Below are 22,091 nucleotides of genomic sequence, written 5' to 3'. Positions count from 1 at the left end.
ATATTGTACTGATCTTGTCTATCTTCACATACAGAAATGCAGCAGAACTGTCATGTCATGCAGTGCTATATTGTACTGATCTTGTCTCTCTGTCACATACAGAAATGCAGCAGAACTGTCATGTCATGCAGTGCTATATTGTACTGATCTTGTCTCTCTGTCACATACAGAAATGCAGCAGAACTGTCATGTCATGCAGTGCTATATTGTACTGATCTTGTCTCTCCAAATAGAGAAATGCAGCAGAACTGTCACATTATGCAGTGCTATATTGTACTGATTTTTTCTCTCGTTCACATACAGAAATGCAGCAGAACTGTCATGCAGTGCTATATTCTATGGGTACCTGTGTAGCTATGAGTGATTGCGTGCTTGTATGTCTGTGCATGTGGATGTCTATGGATGCCTGTGTGTCTGCACATATGGGTGTTTGTGGGTGCTTGTGTCTGTGCATGCAGATGTCTATGGGTGCTTGTGGGGATATGGGTGATTGTGTGTGCATATGGGTGTTTGTGCACATGTGGATGTTTATGGGTGCTTATGTGTGCGCATATGGGTGCTTAAATGTCTATGCATGTGGATGTCTATTGATGCTTGTGTGTGCGCGCATGTGGGTGACTGTGTGCGCATATGGCCGCTTGTGTGTCTATGCATACGGATGTCAATGGTTGCTTGTGTGTCTGTGCATAGGGATGTCTATGGTTGCTTGTGTGTCTGTCCATGCGGATGCCTATGGTTGCTTGTGTGTCTGTCCATGCGGATGCCTATGGTTGCTTGTGTGTCTGTCCATGCGGATGCCTATGGTTGCTTGTGTGTCTGTCCATGCGGATGCCTATGGTTGCTTGTGTGTCTGTCCATGCGGATGCCTATGGTTGCTTGTGTGTCTGTCCATGCGGATGCCTATGGTTGCTTGTGTGTCTGTCCATGCGGATGCCTATGGTTGCTTGTGTGTCTGTGCATGCGGGTGTCTATGGTTGCTTGTGTGTTTGTGAATGTGGATGTCTATGGATGGTTGTCTGTCTGTGCATCTGGATGTCTATGGGTTTCTATGCATGTGCACGTATGGGTGGTGCTTGAATGCCTATACATGTGGATGTCTATTGATGCTTGTGTGTGTCCATGCAGGTGACAATGTGTGTTTGTGCATATGGTTGCTTGTTCATCCGTGCAAGTGGATGCCTATGGTTGCTTGTGTGTCTGTGCATGCAGAGGTCTATGGGTGTTTGTGAATGTGGATATCTATGGCTGTTTATGTCTGTGCATGTGGGTGTCTATGGTTGCTTGTGTGTCTGTGCATGAGGATATCTATGGGTGCCTATGTGTCTGTGCATATGGGCGTTTGTGTCTGTGCATGTCTATGGGTGCCTGTGTGTGTGCATATGGGTGCTTGTGACTGTGCATGCCTGTGTGCGTGCGCACACGCATGGGTTGTGTCTCTAGGTGCCTCTGTGGGTGTAACATTTAAAACTAATGTATAGTAAGACATTGAAGGTAACATTTTGGGGTGAGGACATTTTAAAATTCCGCCCTGGAAGCCAGATTCTCTAGAAACTATTGTCTGAAACTTATACTATTAATATAACAGCATTATAATTATTTCTAAATTCTTGCTTTTTCAAATCCTTGTTGTGTAGAGACTGTGGGAGCATGATTTGGATATTGTGTCTATATTGATATTGTTTATGTGCTTCAGGCATTGGACATTTGAATTAACAACACTAAGGGGCACCATCTGTAGTTGGGGCATCTTGTTTGTAGTAGATTGCATGTAGGGGACAAACATCTCCTAGGTCTAGTTTATAAGTACATGCCAATGCTAGGGTAGAGCTGTGCAGTGATTGAGTGTTTGTTTTTAAGTTTCAATTGAAGCAATTGGATGAGCCAGTCTGGGGCTCCCCATATAGCACCCTGCTGTCAGGTATTGTGTCAGAAGATTACACATTGTCTATCATCCCTATTAATAATGTTACCTACATTCTGAAAACTTGCAGACAGTGGAGGATACTGTGACACACACTGATGCTTAATTAACACCTTAGACTTGCATCTGTTTTACACAGTGTCTGATGTTGTTACACCCCCCCCCCCCAATCATGAAATAAACATCTTGTTGTTTAAAGCTTTATTAACATAAAACAGTGTGGGGCTCGGGCACAATTATGTCATTGAAGAGGCCTCACTGGAAGGAGAAGCTGGTGGTCGGGAGCCCCCCACACCACCGGCTGATGAACTTCAGGACATCTTGACACTCCGGACTGTGGCTGGTCTGGGAACACAGAAAGGAGTAAACGCGTGAGCGAATCAGTTTGAATTCCTCTGTAGTTACCAAATCCAGATAAACAGATGAGGAACCAGGAATCATTACTACCAGGAATAACCAATCACATGACATTATAGAAGGATAGTGGGGACATTACCAGCACTGGACCATAAAGTGTAACAGAAGAAGCCACAAGAGATAACAAAATGACCATAGGGAACAATGAGCTGGGTATACACATACAACACACATTGCATCAGGCTATCAGAAGGTACATTTACTAGTTAAGGGTTACAGCTACATGATAATAGCCTCAGGGAACACAACGTCACATTGGGTGTTTGGTATAATCAGTGTATGTCACTATCTTATGTTTTGTGGGCTGAAGATTACAGTTCACTTAATACAAAAGAATGTAAAGTGATGAATTTATACTGTTTACTGTCTTATTACAGCTCACTGCAGGGTTTATATGAGGGGGCAGCTAAAAATTGCAGAAGGGGTTTACATTGTTACACTGTGTGTTACAGTAGATAATACATAATTTATGCTTACCTGATAAATTTATTTCTCTTGTAGTGTATCCAGTCCACGGATCATCCATTACTTGTGGGATATTCTCCTTCCCAACAGGAAGTTGCAAGAGGATCACCCACAGCAGAGCTGCTATATAGCTCCTCCCCTAACTGCCATATCCAGTCATTCGACCGAAAAAAGCCGAGAAAGGAGAAACCATAGGGTGCAGTGGTGACTGAAGTTTAATTAAAATTTAGACCTGCCTTAAAAGGACAGGGCGGGCCGTGGACTGGATACACTACAAGAGAAATAAATTTATCAGGTAAGCATAAATTATGTTTTCTCTTGTTAAGTGTATCCAGTCCACGGATCATCCATTACTTGTGGGATACCAATACCAAAGCTTAAGTACACGGATGATGGGAGGGACAAGGCAGGTACTTAAACGGAAGGAACCACTGCCTGTAGAACCTTTCTCCCAAAAACAGCCTCCGAAGAAGCAAAAGTATCAAATTTGTAAAATTTTGAAAAGGTATGAAGCGAAGACCAAGTCGCAGCCTTGCAAATCTGTTCAACAGAGGCCTCATTTTTAAAGGCCCAGGTGGAAGCCACAGCTCTAGTAGAATGAGCTGTAATTCTTTCAGGGGGCTGCTGTCCAGCAGTCTCATATGCTAAACGGATTATACTCCGAAGCCAAAAAGAAAGAGAGGTTGCCGAGGCCTTTTGACCTCTCCTCTGTCCAGAGTAAAATAACAAACAGGTGAGATGTTTGGCGAAAGATCTTTAGTAGCCTGCAAGTAAAACTTCAATGCACGGACTACGTCTAGATTATGCAAAAGACGTTCCTTCTTTGAAGAAGGATTAGGGCATAATGATGGAACAACAACTCTTGATTGATATTCTTGTTAGAAACCACCTTAGGTAAAAACCCATGTTTTGTACGCAGAACTACTTTATCTGAATGAAAGATCAGATAAGGAGAATCACAATGTAAGTCAGATAACTCAGAGACTCTTCGAGCCGAGGGAAAAAAGCTATCAGAAAAAGAACTTCCATGATAGAAGTTTGATATCAATAGAATGAAGGGGTTCAACACGGAACCCTTGAAGAACTTTAAGAACCAAGTTTAAGCTCAGGCTTAATTCTAACTAAGCCTGACAAAATGCCTGAACGTCTGGAACTTCTGCCAGACGCTTGAGGTAAAAGAATAGACAGAGCAGAAATCTGTCCCATTAAAGAACTAGCTGATAGTCCTTTGTCCAAACCCTCTTGGGGGAAGGACAATATCCTAGGAATCCTAACCCTACTTCCATGAGTAATTCTTGGATTCACACCAATGAAGATATTTACGCCAAATCTTGTGGTAATTTACCCTGGTGACAGGCTTTCGTGCCTGTATTAAGGGAATCAATTACTGACTCGGAGAAGCCACTCTTTGAAAGGATCAAGCATTCAATCTCCATGCAGTCAGTTTTCAGAGAAAGTAGATTCGGATGATTGAAAGGACCTTGTATTAGAAGGTCTGTCTCAGAGGGCAGAGTCCATGGTGGAAAGGATGACATGTCCACTAGGTCTGCATTACCAGGTCCTGCGTGGCCACGACAGGGCGCTAATCAATATCACCGATGCTCTCTCCTGTTTGATTTTGGCAATCAGACGAGGGAGCAGAAGAAACGGTGGAACACATAGGCCAGGTTTAAGAACCAAGGCGCTGCTAGAGCATCTATCAGTGCCGCTTCTGGGTCCCTGGACCTGGATCCGTAACAAGGAAGCTTGGCATTCATGGCGAGACGCCATGAGATCCAGTTCTGGTGTTGCCCCAACGGAGAACCAATAGAGCAAACACCTCCGGATGGAGTTTCCCACTCCCCCGGATGAAAAGTCTGACGACTTAGAAAATCCGCCCTCCCAGTTCTCTACCCCTGGGATATGGATCGCTGATAGGTGGCAAGAGTGAGTCTCTGCCCAGCGAATTATCTTGGAGACTTCTGACATCGCTAGGGAACTCCTGGTCCCCCCTTGATGGATTATGTAAGCCACAGTCGTGATGTTGTCCGACTGAAATCTGATGAACCTCAGTGTTGCTAACTGAGGCCAAGCTAGACGAGCATTGAATATTGCTCTTAACTCCAGAATATTTATTGGGAGGAGTTTTCTCCTCCTGAGTCCATGAACCCTGAGCCTTCAGGGAGTTCCAGACTGCACCCCAACCTAGAAGGCTGGTGTCTGTTGTTACAATGGTCCAATCTGGCCTGCGAAAGGTCATACCTTTGGACAGATGGACCCGAGATAACCACCAGAGAAGAGAATCTCTGGTTTCCTGATCCAGATTTAGGAGAGGGGACAAATCTGTGTAAACCCCATTCCACTGACTGAGCATGCATAATTGCAGCGGTCTGAGATGCAGGCTCGCAAATGGCACTATGTCCATCGCCGCTACCATTAAGCCGATTACTTCCTTGCACTGAGCCACCGTGGGCGCGGAATGGAGTGAAGAACCACGGCAAGCATTTTAGAAGTTTTTGATAACCTGGACTCCGTCAGATAAATTTTCATTTCTATAGAATCTATCAGAGTCCCTAGGAAGGAAACCCTTGTGAGAGGAGATAGAGAACTCTGATTCTTCGTTCACTTTCCACCCATGCGACCTCAGAAATGCCAGAACTATCTCTAGTATGAGACTTGGCAATTTGAAAGCTTGACGCCTGTATCAGGATGTCGTCTAGGTAAGGATTCACGCGCTATGCCTCGCGGTCTTAGAACCGCCAGAAGTGAGCCCAGAACCTTTGTAAAAATTCTTGGGGCTGTAGCCAACCCGAATGGAAGAGCTACAAACTGGTAATAGCCTGTCTAGAAAGGCAAACCTCAGAGGAACCGATGATAGATCTTGTGGATCGAATGTGGAAGGTAGGCATCCTTTAAGTCCACTGTGGTCATGTACTGACCCTCTTGATCATGGGTAAAATGGTTCAAATAGTTTCCATCTTGAATGATGGAACTCTGAGGAATTTGTTTAGGATCTTTAGATCCAAAATTGGTCTAAGGTTCCCTCTTTTTTGGGAACCACAAACAGATTTGAATAAAACCCCTGTCCTTGTTCCGTCCCGCGGGAACTGGATGGATCACTCCCATTACAAGGAGGTCTTGCACGCAGCTTAGGGAATGCCTCTTTCTTATCTGGTTTGCAGATAATCTTTAAAGGTGAAATCTCCCTTGTGGGGGAGAAGCTTTGAAGTCCAGAAGATATCCCTGAGATATGATCTCCAACGCCCAGGGATCCTGAACATCTCTTGCCCACGGCCTGGGCGAAGAGAGAGAGTCTGCCCCCTACTAGATCCATTTGTCGATAGGGGGCCGGCTCTTCATGCTGTCTTGGAGGCAGCAGCAGGCCTTTTCTGGCCTGCTTGCCCTTGTTCCAGGACTGGGTAGGTTTCCCAGGCCTGCTTAGATTGAGGAAAAGTTCCCTCTTGTTTTGAAGTAGAGGGAGCTGATCGCATAACTTCCCCCTCGACAGACCCCTCTGGTGACAATTCTTTTATAGATAAAGACTGATCTTTACTGTTTAAGGTGAAATCAATACATTTAGTACACATTCTCCTATGGGGCTCCACCATGGCTTTTAAACATAATGAACAAGTAGTTTCCTCTGTGTCAGACATGTTTGTACAGACTAGCAATGAGACTAGCAAGCTTGGAAAACACTTTAAACAAAAGTTAACAAGCAATATAAAAAAACGTTACTGTGCCCCTTTAAGAGAAACATATTTTGGCAAAATTTGAAATTAACAGTAAAAAAAAGGCAGTTACACTAACGAAATTTTTACAGTGTATGTAATAAGTTAGCAGAGCATTGCACCCACTTGCTAATGGATGATTAACCACCCCTTAATACAAAATACAGATTAACAAAACGAAAAATATGTTTTTTAAACAGTCATAACAACTGCCACAGCTCCTACTTTTGAAGCCTTTTGAGCCCTTCAGAGATGTCCTATAGCATGCAGGGGACTGCTGAGGGAAGCTGAATGTCACAGTTTGTAATTTTAACTGCACCAACTGTAACTTTTATACTATAACAGATGGAAAGCCTCTAGGCAAAAATAAAGCCAGCCATGTGGAAAAAACTAGGCCCCAATAAGTTTTATCACCAAAGCATATATAAAAAACGATTAACATGTCAGCAAACGTTTTATATTACACTTTTATAAGAGTATGTATCTCTGTTAATAAGCCTGATACCAGTCGCTATTAAATCACTGCATTTAGGCTTAATTTACATTAATCCGGTATCAGCAGCATTTCTTCTAGCAAATTCCATCCCTAGAAATATGTTAACTGCACATACCTTATTGCAGGAAAACCTGCACGCCATTCCCTCTCTGAAGTTACCTCACTCCTCAGAATATGTGAGAACGGCAATGGATCTTAGTTACTTCTGCTAAGATCATAGAAATCACAGGCAGATTCTTCTTCTAATGCTGCCTTTGATAAAACAGTACACCTCCGGTACCATTTAAAAATAACAAACTTTTGATGAAGTTAAGAAAACTAACTATAATAAACCACTCTCCTCTTACTAAGTCATCTTTGTTGAGAGTTGCAAGAGAATGACTGGATATGGCAGTTAGGGGAGGAGCTATATAGCAGCTCTGCTGTGGGTGATCCTCTTGCAACTTCCTGTTGGGAAGGAGAATATCCCACAAGTAATGGATGATCTGTGGACTGGATACACTTAACAAGAGAAATAACAGGTATACAAGGCTCCTGTATGCTTGGAACAAAAGTCTCAGGCGACCGAGCTGTACTGAGGGGGAAAACATAATTTATGTAAGAACTTACCTGATAAATTCATTTCTTTCATATTGGCCATGAGCTAGTGACGTATGGGATATACAATCCTACCAGGAGGGGCAAAGTTTCCCAAACCTCAAAATGCCTATAAATACACCCCTCACCACACCCACAATTCAGTTTAACGAATAGCCAAGTAGTGGGGTGAATAAAGAAAGGAGTAGAAAGCATCAACAAAGGAAATTTGGAAATAATTGTGCTTTATACAAAAAATCATAACCACCATAAAAAGGGTGGGCCTCATGGACTCTTGCCAATATGAAAGAAATGAATTTATCAGGTAAGTTCTTACATAAATTATGTTTTTCTTTCATGTAATTGGCAAGAGTCCATGAGCTAGTGACGTATGGGATATCAATACCCACGATGTGGAACTCCACAGAAGAGTCACTAGAGAGGGAGGGATAAAAATAAAGACAGCCAATTCTGCTGAAAAATTAAATCCACAACCAAAAGAATACGTTTTTCTTATAATTGAAAAAGAAAAAAAAAACCTTAAAACATAAGCAGAGGAATCAACTGAAACAGCTGCCTGAAGAACTTTCTAACCAAAACTGTTTCCGAAGAGGCAAATACATAAAAAACGGTAGAATTTAGTAAATGTATGCAAAGAAGACCAAGTCGCTGCTTTGCAAATCTGATCAACTGAAGCCTCATTCTTAAAAGCACACAACGTGGAGACTGATCCTAGTAAAATAAGCTGTAATTCTCTGTGGCGGGATCTTACCAGACTCCAAATAAGGCTGATGAATCAAAAGCTTTAACCAAGATGCCAAGGAAATGGCAGAAGCCTTCTGAACTTTCCTAGAACCAGAAAAGACAACAAATAGAAGTCTTCCTGAAATCTTTAGTAGCTACAACATAATATTTCAAAGCTCTTACAACATCCAGAGAATGCAAGGATCTCTCCAAAGAATTCTTAGGAATAGAGGGGACAACAATTTCACCTATTAATGTTGTTAGAAATCACAACCTTAGGTAAGAATTTAAATGAAGTCCGCAAAACCCGCCTTATCCTGATGGAAAATCAAAAAGGTGACTCACAAGAAAGAGCAGATAGCTCAGAAACTCTTCTAGCAGAAGAGATGGCCAAAAGGAACAACACTTTCCAAGAAAGTAGTTTAATATCCAAAGAATGCATAGGCTCAAAAGGAGGAGCCTGTAAAGCTCTCAGGACCAAATTAAGACTCCAAGGAGGTGAGATTGATTTAATGACAGGCTTGATACGAACCAAAGCCTGAACAAAACAGTGAATATCAGGAAGTTTAGCAATCTTTCTGTGAAATAAAACAGAAAGAGAGGAGATTTGAACTTTCAAGGAACTTGCAGACAAACCCTTATCCAAACCATCCTGAAGAAACTGTAAAATTCTAGGAATTCTAAAAGAATGCCAGGAGAATTTATGAGAAGAACACCATGAAATGTAAGTCTCCCAAACTAATAATAAACCTTCCTAGAAACAGATTTACAAGCTTGTAACATAGTATTAATCACTGAGTCAGAGAAACCTCTATGACTAGGCGTTTAATTTCCATACCTTCAAATCAAGAAAATAGAGAGACGCACTCACAGACAGAACAAATAGCTAGAAAAAACTTCTGTGCTTGTCCACAAGGCCAGTGCCACTCAGGGTGCATACTCTTTTAGCACACTATGCCTTTTCACAGAGAAAAAAATATCCTGTAGCATATCAGTCTGATCCTGCCCAATGACAGTCCAGCACCGAAATACCAGGCAATTCTTCTCTGAACAAGACAAACAACAAACCCCAGATGTACGTTTCGGCCTCTCTTGGGCCTCGTCAGTGAGGTGCAGTTGCATATCTCTAGGGCATGTGTGCAAGGAGTCCACGTCTGGTTTCCCCTTTTACTCTTAGGGAGACCTAAGAGCAATTTACATAAAATCAAGAAAATAGAGAGGAGAGACGCACTCACTGAGACAGAACAATAGCTAGAAAAACTTCTGTGCTTGTCCACAAGGCCAGTGCCACTCAGGGTGCAGTCTCTTTTAGCACACTATGTGCTAAAAGAGTATGCACCCTGAGTGGGCACCCTAAAATGAACCGGCACGGAAGTTTTTCTAGCTTTTTTTTCTGTCTCAGCTGAGTGCATCTCTCTCTCTTTTTATATTTATGCAAATTGCTCTTGGGTCTCCCTAAGAGTAAAAGGGGAAACCAGACGTGGTCTCCTTGCACACATGCCCTTAGAGAGATGCGACTGCACCTCACTGACGAGGCCCACAGAAGGCTGAAACGATCGTCTGGGGTTGTTGTTTCTCTTGTTCAGAGAAGAATTGCCTGGTATTTTGGTGCTGGACTGTCATTGGGCAGGGTCAGACTGATATGCTACAGGAAATGTTTTCTCTGTGAAGGGGCATAGTGTGCTAAAAGAGTATGCACCCTGAGTGGCACCCTAAAATGAACAGGCACAGAAGTTTTTCTAGCTTTTGTTCTGTCTCAGCTGAGTGCATCTCTCTCTCTTTTTATATGTATGCAATTTCCATACCTTCAAATTTAATGATTTGAGATCCTGATGGAAAAAACGGACCTTGAGACAGAAGATCTGGTCTTAAAGGAAGTGGCCATGGTTGACAACTGACATCCGGACAAGGTCCGCATACCAGAACCTGTGAGGCCATGCTGGTGCTACCAGAAACACAAACAAATGTTCCATGATGATCTTGGAGATCACTTTTGGAAGAAGAACTAGAGGAGGGGAGATAGCAGTTCCTTGGTTTTACCAACCTGCTTATAACGCATCCACCGTCCCTGCCTGAGGATCTCTGGACCTGGACAGGTACCTGGGAAGTTTCTTGTTCAGATCGGAAGCCATCAGATCTATTTCTGGAAGACCCCACATCTGAACAATCTGGAAAAACACATCAGGATGGAGTGACCACTCCCCCGGATGTAAAGTCTGACAGCTGAGATAATCCGCTTCCCAATTGTCTACACCTGGGATATGTACCGGCAGAAGAATTAGACAAGAGCTGGATTCCGCCCAAGCAAGTATCCAAGATACTTCTTTCATAACTAGGGGACTGTGAGTCCCACCCTGATGATTGACATATGCCACAGTTGTGACATTGTCTGTCTGAAAACAAATGAATGGTTCTCTCTTCAATAGAGGCCAAACCTGAAGAGCCCTGAAAATAGCACGGAGTTCTAAAATATTGATTGGTAACCTCACCTCTTGAGATTTCCAAACCCCTTGTGGTGTCAGAGATCCCCAAACACAGAGTCCTGGAGCTGCAGTAAAACACTTTTCTCTTTATTAATCCGTTAAAAGCATACATGTAGACATCCAAAACAAAAGCATGCCCTTAGTGTCCTAAGCTTACGCATTTCGGCTGGTGTGCCGTACTCATAGCTCTCTGACCACCTTCTCACTAATGGGCTATTTAAGAGGTGTAAAAAACATAATTTATGTAAGAACTTACCTGATAAATTAATTTCTTTCATATTAGCAAGAGTCCATGAGCTAGTGACGTATGGGATATACATTCCTACCAGGAGGGGTAAAGTTTCCCAAACCTCAAAATGCCTATAAATACACCCCTCACCACACCCACAAATTAGTTTAACGCATAGCCAAGAAGTGGGGTGATAAGACAAAAGTGCGAAAGCATCAAAAAAAATAAGGAATTGGAATAATTGTGCTTTATACAAAAAAACAGAATTTATGCTTACCTGATAAATTACTTTCTCCAACGGTGTGTCCGGTCCACAGCGTCATCCTTACTTGTGGAATATTCTCTTCCCCAACAGGAAATGGCAAAGAGTCCCAGCAAAGCTGGTCACATGATCCCTTCTAGGCTCCGCCCACCCCAGTCATTCGACCGACGGACAGGAGGAAATATATATAGGAGAAACCATATGATACCGTGGTGACTGTAGTTAGAGAAAATAATTCATCAGACCTGATTAAAAAACCAGGGCGGGCCGTGGACCGGACACACCGTTGGAGAAAGTAATTTATCAGGTAAGCATAAATTATGTTTTCTCCAACATTGGTGTGTCCGGTCCACGGCGTCATCCTTACTTGTGGGAACCAATACCAAAGCTTTAGGACACGGATGAAGGGAGGGAGCAAATCAGGTCACCTAAATGGAAGGCACCACGGCTTGCAAAAACCTTTCTCCCAAAAATAGCCCCCGAAGAAGCAAAAGTATCAAATTTGTAAAATTTGGCAAAAGTGTGCAGTGAAGACCAAGTCGCTGCCTTACATATCTGGTCAACAGAAGCCTCGTTCTTGAAGGCCCATGTGGAAGCCACAGCCCTAGTGGAGTGAGCTGTGATTCTTTCAGGAGGCTGCCGTCCGGCAGTCTCATAAGCCAATCGGATAATGCTTTTAAGCCAAAAGGAAAGAGAGGTAGAAGTCGCTTTTTTGACCTCTCCTTTTACCAGAAAAAACAACAAACAAGGAAGATGTTTGTCTGAAATCTTTAGTAGCCTCTAAATAGAATTTTAGAGCACGGACTACGTCCAAATTGTGTAACAAACGTTCCTTCTTTGAAACTGGATTCGGACACAAAGAAGGTACAACTATCTCCTGGTTAATATTTTGTTGGAAACAACTTTCGGAAGAAAACCAGGTTTAGTACGCAAAACCACCTTATCTGCATGGAACACCGGATAGGGCGGGAGAACACTGCAGAGCAGATAACTCTAAAACTCTTCTAGCAGAAGAAATTGCAACCAAAAACAAAACTTTCCAAGATAATAACTTAATATCTACGGAATGTAAGGGTTCAAAACGGAACCCCTTGAAGAACTGAAAGAACTAGATTTAGACTCCAGGGAGGAGTCAAAGGTCTGTAAACAGGCTTGATCCTAACCAGAGCCTGAACAAATGCTTGAACATCTGGCACAGCTGCCAGTCTTTTGTGAAGTAAAACAGATAAAGCAGAGATCTGTCCCTTCAGAGAACTTGCAGATAATCCTTTCTCCAAACCTTCTTGTAGAAAGGATAGAATCTTAGGAATTTTTATCTTGTTCCATGGGAATCCTTTAGATTCACACCAACAGATATATTTTTTCCATATTTTATGGTAAATTTTTCTAGTTACAGGCTTTCTAGCCTGAATCAGAGTATCTATTACAGAATCTGAAAACCCACGCATTGATAAAATCAGTCAGTTGGAGGGAAACCAGATTCGGATGTTCGAATGGACCCTGAAACAAGAAGGTCCTGTCTCAAAGGTAGCTTCCATGGTGGAGCCGATGACATATTCACCAGGTCTGCATACCAAGTCCTGCGTGGCCACGCAGGAGCTATCAAGATCACCGAGGCCCTCTCCTGATTGATCCTGGCTACCAGCCTGGGGATGAGAGGAAACGGTGGGAATACATAAGCTAGGTTGAAGGTCCAAGGTGCTACTAGTGCATCTACTAGGGTCGCCTGGGGATCCCTGGATCTGGACCCGTAGCAAGGAACCTTGAAGTTCTGACGAGACGCCATCAGATCCATGTCTGGAATGCCCCATAATTGAGTTATTTGGGCAAAGATTTCCGGATTGAGTTCCCACTCCCCCGGATGGAATGTCTGACGACTCAGAAAATCCGCTTCCCAATTTTCCACTCCTGGGATGTGGATCGCAGACAAGTGGCAGGAGTGATCCTCCGCCCATTGAATTATCTTGGTCACTTCTTTCATCGCCAGGGAACTCCTTGTTCCCCCCTGATGATTGATATATGCAAACGGCTCGTCATGTTGTCTGACTGAAACCTTATGAATTTGGCCTTTGCTAGTTGAGGCCAAGCTCTGAGAGCATTGAATATCGCTCTCAGTTCCAGAATGTTTATCGGGAGAAGAGACTCTTCCCGAGACCATAGACCCTGAGCTTTCAGGGATTCCCAGACCGCGCCCCAGCCCACTAGGCTGGCGTCGTCGGGACAATGACCCACTCTGGTCTGCGGAAGCTCATTCCCTGTGACAGATTGTCCAGGGTCAGCCACCAACGGAGTGAATCTCTGGTCTTTTGATCTACTTGAATCGTCGGAGACAAGTCTGTATAATCCCCATTCCACTGTCTGAGCATGCACAGTTGTAATGGTCTTAGATGAATTAGTGCAAAAGGAACTATGTCCATTGTTGCAACCATCAATCCTATTACTTCCATGCACCTGCGCTATGGAAGGACGAGGAACAGAATGAAGTACTTGACAAGAGCTTAGAAGTTTTGATTTTCTGACCTCTGTCAGAAAAATCCTCATTTCTAAGGAATCTATTATTGTTCCCAAGAAGGGAACTCTTGTTGACGGGGGAAGAGAACTTTTTTCTTTGTTCACCTTCCATCCGTGAGATCTGAGAAAGGCTAGGACGATGTCCGTATGAGCCTTTGCTTTTGACAGGGACGACGCTTGAATCAGGATGTCGTCCAAGTAAGGTACTACTGCAATGCCCCTTGGTCTTAGAACCGCTAGAAGGGACCCTAGAACCTTTGTGAAAATCCTTGGAGCAGTGGCTAATCCGAATGGAAGTGCCACAAACTGGTAATGCTTGTCCAGAAAAGCGAACCTTAGGAACTGATGATGTTCCTTGTGGATAGGAATATGTAGGTACGCATCCTTTAAATCCACGGTAGTCATAAATTGATTTTCCTGGATAGTAGGTAGGATCGTTCGAATAGTTTCCATTTTGAACGATGGTACCCTGAGAAATTTGTTTAGGATCTTTAGATCCAAAATTGGTCTGTATGTTCCCTCTTTTTTGGGAACTATGAACAGATTGGAATAAAATCCCATTCCTTGTTCTCTTATTGGAACTGGATGTATCACTCCCATCTTTAACAGGTCTTCTACACAATGTAAGAATGCCTGTCTCTTTATTTGGTTTGAAGATAATTGAGACCTGTGGAACCTTCCCCTTGGGGGTAGTTCCTTGAATTCCAGGAGATAACCTTGAGAAACTATTTCTAGCGCCCAAGGATCCTGAACATCTCTTGCCCAAAGCCTGAGCAAAGAGAGAAAGTCTGCCCCCCCACTAGATCCGGTCCCGGATCGGGGGCTATCCCTTCATGCTGTTTTGGTAGCAGTGGTAGGCTTCTTGGCCTGCTTACCCTTGTTCCAGCCTTGCATTGGTTTCCAGGCTGGTTTGGGTTGTGAAGTATTACCCTCTTGCTTAGAGGATACAGAATTAGAGACTGGTCCGTTTCTGCGAAAGGGACGAAAATTAGGCTCATTTTTAGCCTTAAAAGACCTATCCTGTGGGAGGGGCGTGGCCCTTTCCCCCAGTGATGTCTGAAATAATCTCTTTCAAATCAGGTCCAAACCTGATGTTGTGACATTTAAATTTAAATTAGAACATCTCCGCGCACTGCTTAAGGAGGTGTTATCTACTCTGGATGATTGTGACAATTTGGTCATTTCAGAGAAATTATGTAAGATGGACAAGTTCCTAGAGGTTCCGGTGCCCCCCGACGCTTTTCCTATACCCAAGCGGTTGGCGGACATAGTATTCGAGATACTTCTTTCATAGCCAGAGGACTGTGAGTCCCTCCTTGATGATTGACATATGCCACAGTTGTGACATTGTCCGTCTGAAAACAAATGAACGACTATCTCTTTAGAAGAGGCCATGACTGAAGAGCTCTGAAAATTGCACGGAGTTCCAAAATATTGATTGGTAATCTCACCTCCTGAGATTCCCAAACCCCTTGTGCTGTCAGAGACCCCCAAACAGCTCCCCAACCTGTCAGACTTGCATCTGTTGAAATCACAGTCCAGGTTGGAAGAACAAAAGAAGCCCCCTGAACTAAACGATGGTGGTCTGTCCACCACATCAGAGAGTGTCGTACAATCGATTTTAAAGATATTAATTGAGATATCTTTGTATAATCCCTGCACCACTGGTTCAGCATACAGAACTGAAGAGGTCGCATGTGAAATGAGCAAAGGGGACCGCGTCCAATGCAGCAGTCATAAGACCTAGAATTTCCCATGCATAAGGATACCGAAAGGAAAGATTGAGACTGAATCTTGAGTCAAGGACACTGAATCTATCAGGAAACCTAAAAAGGTTACCCTTGTCTGAGGAATCAACAAACTTTTTGGTAAATTGATCCTCCAACCATGTTCTAGAAGAAACAATACTCATAAAAGACTGGAAAGGTTCTTTCTAGTGAAAATGAGCAAAGGGAATTGAATCCAATGCTGTGGCCATAAGACCTAAAACTTCTATGCATATATAGCAACTGAAGGAAATAATAGAGACTAAAGGTACCGACAGACGGAACCCAATAGAATTATCCCTTGTCTGATAGAGACAAAGACAGTGACACAAACTATCTGGAAACCTAAAAAAGGTGACCCTTGTGTGAGGAATCAAGAGCTTTCAAAAAAAAGATCCTCTAACTATGTCCTGAAGAGCAAGTGAATCATATGAGATTCCGCATCCTCAGAAAATAAATTGAATGAAAACAGAAAAAAGAAAATATGCATTTATTGTATCTAATGAAAACAAATAATGCTATTAATGACCATAAAAAGGCAAAATAGTTTGAATAAAACTCCAAACCCGGTTCCTAAAAAAAGGAACTGGAAGAAATACCCCAGAAGATTCCAGGTCTGAGAAGCGCTTGAACCCCATGGGTGCCCAGCCATGCTTCAACAGTACCCAAAATATATAGGACAGAAACACACTTAAAGAAAGTGTTAGCCTTACTGGAATAAAATCAAAGAAATTTGGACAAAATAGAACTAAATAAATTTCAAAGAAGTCTTAACCTGCCCTTTACCAGCCAAGCTGGAATACGGCACGTACATCGCAATATTAGGGAGCTGATTTCAAACCCCAATTATAAACATGTTACTTGGGAAAGAACTCAGGAATTTGTTCCTTAATAAGAACAACCAAACTAGTATAAGCTTAAAGTTTTAGTCTTAGAACTCAATCTTGAAGCCCAGAGTAACAGTTAAGAATTGAATCCAATTATAAAACAAATAATTGATTATCTTAGAACAAAAGAAATATGATTTTTTTTTTAAAAATCACAAAATTCTTCTAGCTAAAAAAGCTAAAGACATAGATTAACCCTCATTTGCGAAAATATTCAATAAAATGAAGACACAAATGAAATTATTAGCATGATAGTCCAGTTTAAAGGACCAGTCAATACAGTGGACTTGCATAATCAATAAATGCAAAACAACAAGACAAATGCAACAGCACCTAGTCTAGTAAATGTTGTCCCTTAACAATGCTAAAATAAATCATAATCTGATACTTGATCTTAAAGTAAACAGAAAAAATGAAGCAAATGCAATATCCAAATAAATCACAGGACCAAGAAAAGTACCTGAAACTAAATAATTTTCCATAAATAAGATACAACTATCTAAAGGAAAATAAATACTATTTTGCTATAGAAACAATAGCATAATTAGTAGAAGTAGAGATAGCCCCAATAAATTGGAGAACCCTCCAAATTGAATTTAACTGCTGGCAAAGAATATAGTTTAAAACCTTGAAGAAGGAATAAAAGAAAATTCTCAGCCTATTCCATTCCCTAGAATGGGGAATTGGAAAGAAAACCTCTGAAAACACAGAAGAAATAAATAGGCAGAAATAGTGTCAGCTAGTCTTAAAGAACTAGTTACCTTAATATCCAAAATAATCAACACTTTTTCAACAAAAACAAATGTACTTTAATAATAGAAAAATAATAAAAAAGTAGATTTGTTAGTGTCAATATCTGATGAAGAAAATTTCTGAAAGAGAAAAAACATCATCAGAGAAGGATAAATCAGTATGTTGTTGGTCATTTGAAACTTCAATAAATAAAAAAAGAAGTGAAAAAGACCTAAAAATTTTATTAGAAGGCACGAAGTCAGACAAAGCCTTTAAAATAGAATCAGAAAAATATTTCTTATAAATCGTCTAAATATTTCTTGTACATAAGATGTAAGAATGGAAATATATAAAGCATAAATACTAATGGATTCAGAATGTAAAAGTATATCATAATAACTTATTACAAACCATAGCTAAAGATAAACATTTATAACATTTAAAATAAATGAACTTAGCTTTGGTAGAACTGAAACTCAGTTAAGCGTTTTCCAGAAGTGGCTTCTGATTCAGGGACAATCTGAGACATCTTGCAATATGTAATAGAAAAAACAACATATAAAGCAAAAATGACCAAATTCCTTAAATGACAGTTTCAGGAATGGGAAAAAAATGCCAATGAACAAGCTTCTAGCAACCAGAAGCAATAAATAATGAGACTTAAATATTGTGGAGACAACAATGACGCTCAAATTTTTTTAGCGCCAAAAAAACCGCCCACATTATTTGGCGCCTAAATGGCGCCACATCCGGTAAACGCCGACATTTTTTTGGCGCAAAAACGTCAAAAAAATGACGCAACTTCCGGCGACACATATGACGCCGGAAATGACAAGAAAAATTTTTGCGCCAAGAAAGTCCGCCGCCAAGAATGACGCAATAAAATGAAGCATTTTTCAGCCCCCGCGAGCCTAACAGCCCACAGGAAAAAAGTCAAATTTTAAGGTAAGAAAAAAATTGATTTATTCATATGCATTATCCCCAAATATGAAACTGACTGTCTGAAATAAGGAACGTTGAACATCCTGAATCAAGGCAAATAAATGTTTAAACACATATATTTAGAACTTTATATAAAGTGCCCAACCATAGCTTAGAGTGTCACAGAAAATAAGACTTACTTACCCCAGGACACTCATCTACATGTAGTAGAAAGCCAAACCAGTACTGAAACGAGAATCAGTAGAGGTAATGGTATATATAAGAGTATATCGTCGATCTGAAAGGGAGGTAAGAGATGAATCTCTACGACCGATAACAGAGAACCTATGAAATAGACCCCGTAGAAGGAGATCATTGAATTCAAATAGGCAATACTCCCTTCAGATCCCTCTGACATTCACTGCACGCTGAGAGGAAAACCGGGCTCCAACTTGCTGCGGAGCGCATATCAACGTAGAATCTAGCACAAACTTACTTCACCACCTCCATGGGAGGCAAAGTTTGTAAAACTGAATTGTGGGTGTGGTGAGGGGTGTATTTATAGGCATTTTGAGGTTTGGGAAACTTTGCCCCTCCTGGTAGGAATGTATATCCCATACGTCACTAGCTCATGGACTCTTGCTAATTACATGAAAGAAACAATTGATTCGCTAAGGCTCATGCTCTGATTTTTAACTGTTTAATTGCTGAACAGTTAAACATGCAGGTACGCTTCTTTCTCCTATATTTAAGTTACACTGAACTTGCTGAAAATGCTTAACATGTATCCACTATACAAGAATCACTAACATATTTGATAGATGACATTGAAACAATTTTAACAAAAAACCTTAAAGATGGATATGATAACTGTCACATAACCATTTGCATGTACATGAAATTGTGTGTATAGATATATGTGCTAGCAACAGTGAATATTATGTGAGACTTTCATTTTCAATCCCCTTGCCTATTGCACGATAAAGAGACATTAACATAAATCCCAATCTTTTCATATTTCATTATATTCATTACTAGTTGCTTCTACTACTCACTTTTACTGCTATTCTCCCAATGACCTACCACTGTTTGATTTACAATGAGGTAATATTGAAACTTACATCAAAGTGTAACTTCTAAATGTCTACTCCCAAAGTTTCATGTTATTAGACATATGTAGTCAGACTATACGTTCAGACAGAAAATTCCAAAATATGAAAAATTGAAAAAAATAATTTATTAAATAATTAATCGTCTTTGAACGTAGACTCTGGCCTGGAAAAATTGGTAAAAGTGCTAAGGCCATATGTCTAAAAAACTCCATACTGTCTCTTATAAGGTCAATCATTCATTCCAAGACTTAACTCCAAAAGTTGATAAGATCATAGGACGAATTAAGACCCTTCGGGTATCTGGTCTGGAGATGAAAAATCCAGAACACTTCTCTTTTAGCTAGTGCCTGGTCTCTATCACCCCCTCTCTTTTTGGTGTTAACTATTTCAATGATAGTCCATTTAAAACTATCCACCTGTTTATTATGTACCAATTTGAAATGCTGCACCATGGGGGTGGTCAGATCACCACTTTTTATATCTGAGAGGTGTTCCCTAATGCGTTCACGTGTCTTGTGTGTCGTCACACCTACGTACTGTAGGTGACAATCTTCACAACCTGCCAAGTAAATGGTGTATTTACTTCTGCAGTTCATGCACCTGTTATGTCTATAGGTTTTATTTGTCAGAGATCCCCAGACAGCTTCCCAACCTTGAAAGACTTGCATCTGTTGTGATTACAGTCCAGGTTGGAAGAACAAAGGCGGCCCCTTGAACTATACGATGGTGGTCTAACCACCAAGTCAGAGAGAGTCGAACATTGGTATTTAAGGATATTAATTGTGATGTCTTTGTCACCATTGATTCAGTATACAAAGCTGGAGAGGTCTCATATGAAAACGAGCAAAGGGGATCACGTCTGATGCTGCAGTCATGAGACCTAAAACTTCCATGCATAAAGCTACTGAAGGGAATGACTGAGGCTGAAGGTTCCGACAAGCTGAAACCAATTTTATTTGTCTCTTGTCTGTTAGAGACAGAGTCATTGACACTGAATCTATCTGGAAACCTAAAAAGGTGACCCTTGTCTGAGGAATCAAGAAACTTTTTGGTAAATTGATCCTCCAACCATGTCTTTGAAGAAACAACACTAGTTGATTTGTGTGAGATTCTGCAGAATGTAAATACTGAGCTAGTACCAAGATATCGTCCAAATAAGTTAACACTGCAATACCCTGCTCTCTGATTACAGAGAGTAGGGCACCGAGAACATTTGAAAAAATTCTTGGCGCTGTCGCTAGGCCAAATGCAAGAGCGACAAATTGGTAATGCTTGTCTAGAAAAGAGAATCTCAGAAACTGATAGTGTTCTGGATGAATCGGAATATGAAGATATGCATCCTGTAAGTCTGAACAAAAGGCAGAATAGTCCTTATAGTCACCATTTTGAAAGTTGGCACTCTTACAAAACGGTTCAAAATTTTCAGATCCAGAACTGGCCTGAATGAATTTTCTTTCTTTGGGACAATAAATAAATTTGAAAAAAACCCCCAGACCCTGTTCCTGAAAAGGAACTGGCATGATTACCCCTGAGAGCTCTAGATCTGAAACACACTTCAGAAAAGCCTGAGCCTTCACTGGATTTGCTGGAACGCGTGAGAGAAAAAATCTCACAGGAGGTCTCATTCTGAATCCTATTCGATACCCTTGAGAGACAATGCTCTGAATCCAATGATTTTGGACAGATTTTATCCAAAAATCCTTGAAAAACCTTAATCTGCCCCCTACCAGCTGAGCTGGAATGAGGGCCGCACCTTCATGCGGACTTAGGGGCTGACTTTGGTTTCTTAAATGGATTGGATTTATTCCAACATGAAGAAGGCTTCCAATTGGAACCAGATTCCTTGGGGGAAGGATTTGGTTTCTGTTCCTTATTCTGTCGAAAGGAACAAAAACGATTAGAATCTTTAGATTTACCCTAAGGCCTTTTATTCTGAGCCAAAAAAACTCCTTTCCCCCCAGTGACAGTTGAAATAATGGAATCCAACTGAGAACCAAATAAATTGTTACCTTAGAAAGAAAGAGATAGTAATCTAGATTTAGATACCATGTCAGCATTCCAATATTTGAGCCACAAAGCTCTTCTAGCTAAAAACTAAATTTATACTTACCTGATAAATTACTTTCTTTTAAGATATGACGAGTCCACGGATTTCATCCTTACTTGTGGGATATTAACCTCCTGCTAACAGGAAGTGGCAAAGAGCCCCCACAGCAGAGCTGTATATATAGCCCCTCCCCTTCACCCTCATTCATTCGGCCGAAGGTTATAGGAAGAGAAAAGAAAAGGCTAAAAAGGTGCAGAGGTGACTGAAGTTTTCAAAAAATAAAATAAACCTGTCTTAAAATAACAGGGAGGGCCGTGGACTCGTTGTTACAAACTGCTATTTGTAACTGGCCCTTTAAATGAAAAATTGCCCTGCTTCCATGGATCGTGGAGAAGCCTATTTGCCAGCCTCCTTCCTCATTACTACTGCCCCTGGAAGATTGTGCCCCTGAGAACATATTAACTTTTATTGGGTGTGTATGGCCCTTTAAGAACCGTCTGGGGACATATTGTGACTTTGGTGAACAATGCCCCTTTAAGACTATGTCCCCAGACCTGTAAAATAGCTTGTCCCTGGCTTTCTCCCACTTGGTTCAGTGAATGGGACTTGCTGAGCCAGGTGCCACACAGGCAGAGTGTTCCACAGAGGGGGAGCACTGTTACAGAGATATTGGTTTTCATTGTGTGCCATTAAGAGTTAATTTTGTTGAGCTTCAAGAAGCTTTCTAAATGCAAGTTTGCTGGGATCATCTCTAATTAAGTTTAGTGATAAAACATTCCCATTGTCTAATCAGACTGCTAGTGATAAGGTGGACT

The 22,091-nt window shown here is 41.4% G+C and overlaps 1 protein-coding gene across 1 annotated transcript in view; it reads right to left on the bottom strand.

Moving 5' to 3' along the window:
* Positions 1-2,107: 2,107 nt before the first annotated feature.
* Positions 2,108-22,091, bottom strand: part of IFT172 (intraflagellar transport 172) — a gene marked incomplete in the record, with an annotated part of 949,422 nt that continues 929,438 nt past the window's right edge. The window contains 1 exon segment of the mRNA XM_053710932.1: positions 2,108-2,266. Within this exon segment, the coding sequence (XP_053566907.1) occupies positions 2,177-2,266 (90 nt within the window).

This window comes from Bombina bombina, chromosome 4, assembly GCF_027579735.1.
Source record: "Bombina bombina isolate aBomBom1 chromosome 4, aBomBom1.pri, whole genome shotgun sequence".
Classification (NCBI taxonomy): Eukaryota; Metazoa; Chordata; class Amphibia; order Anura; family Bombinatoridae; genus Bombina; species Bombina bombina.
Note: the sequence above shows the minus strand (reverse complement) of the source record. Positions and strands in the feature narration are given on the sequence as shown.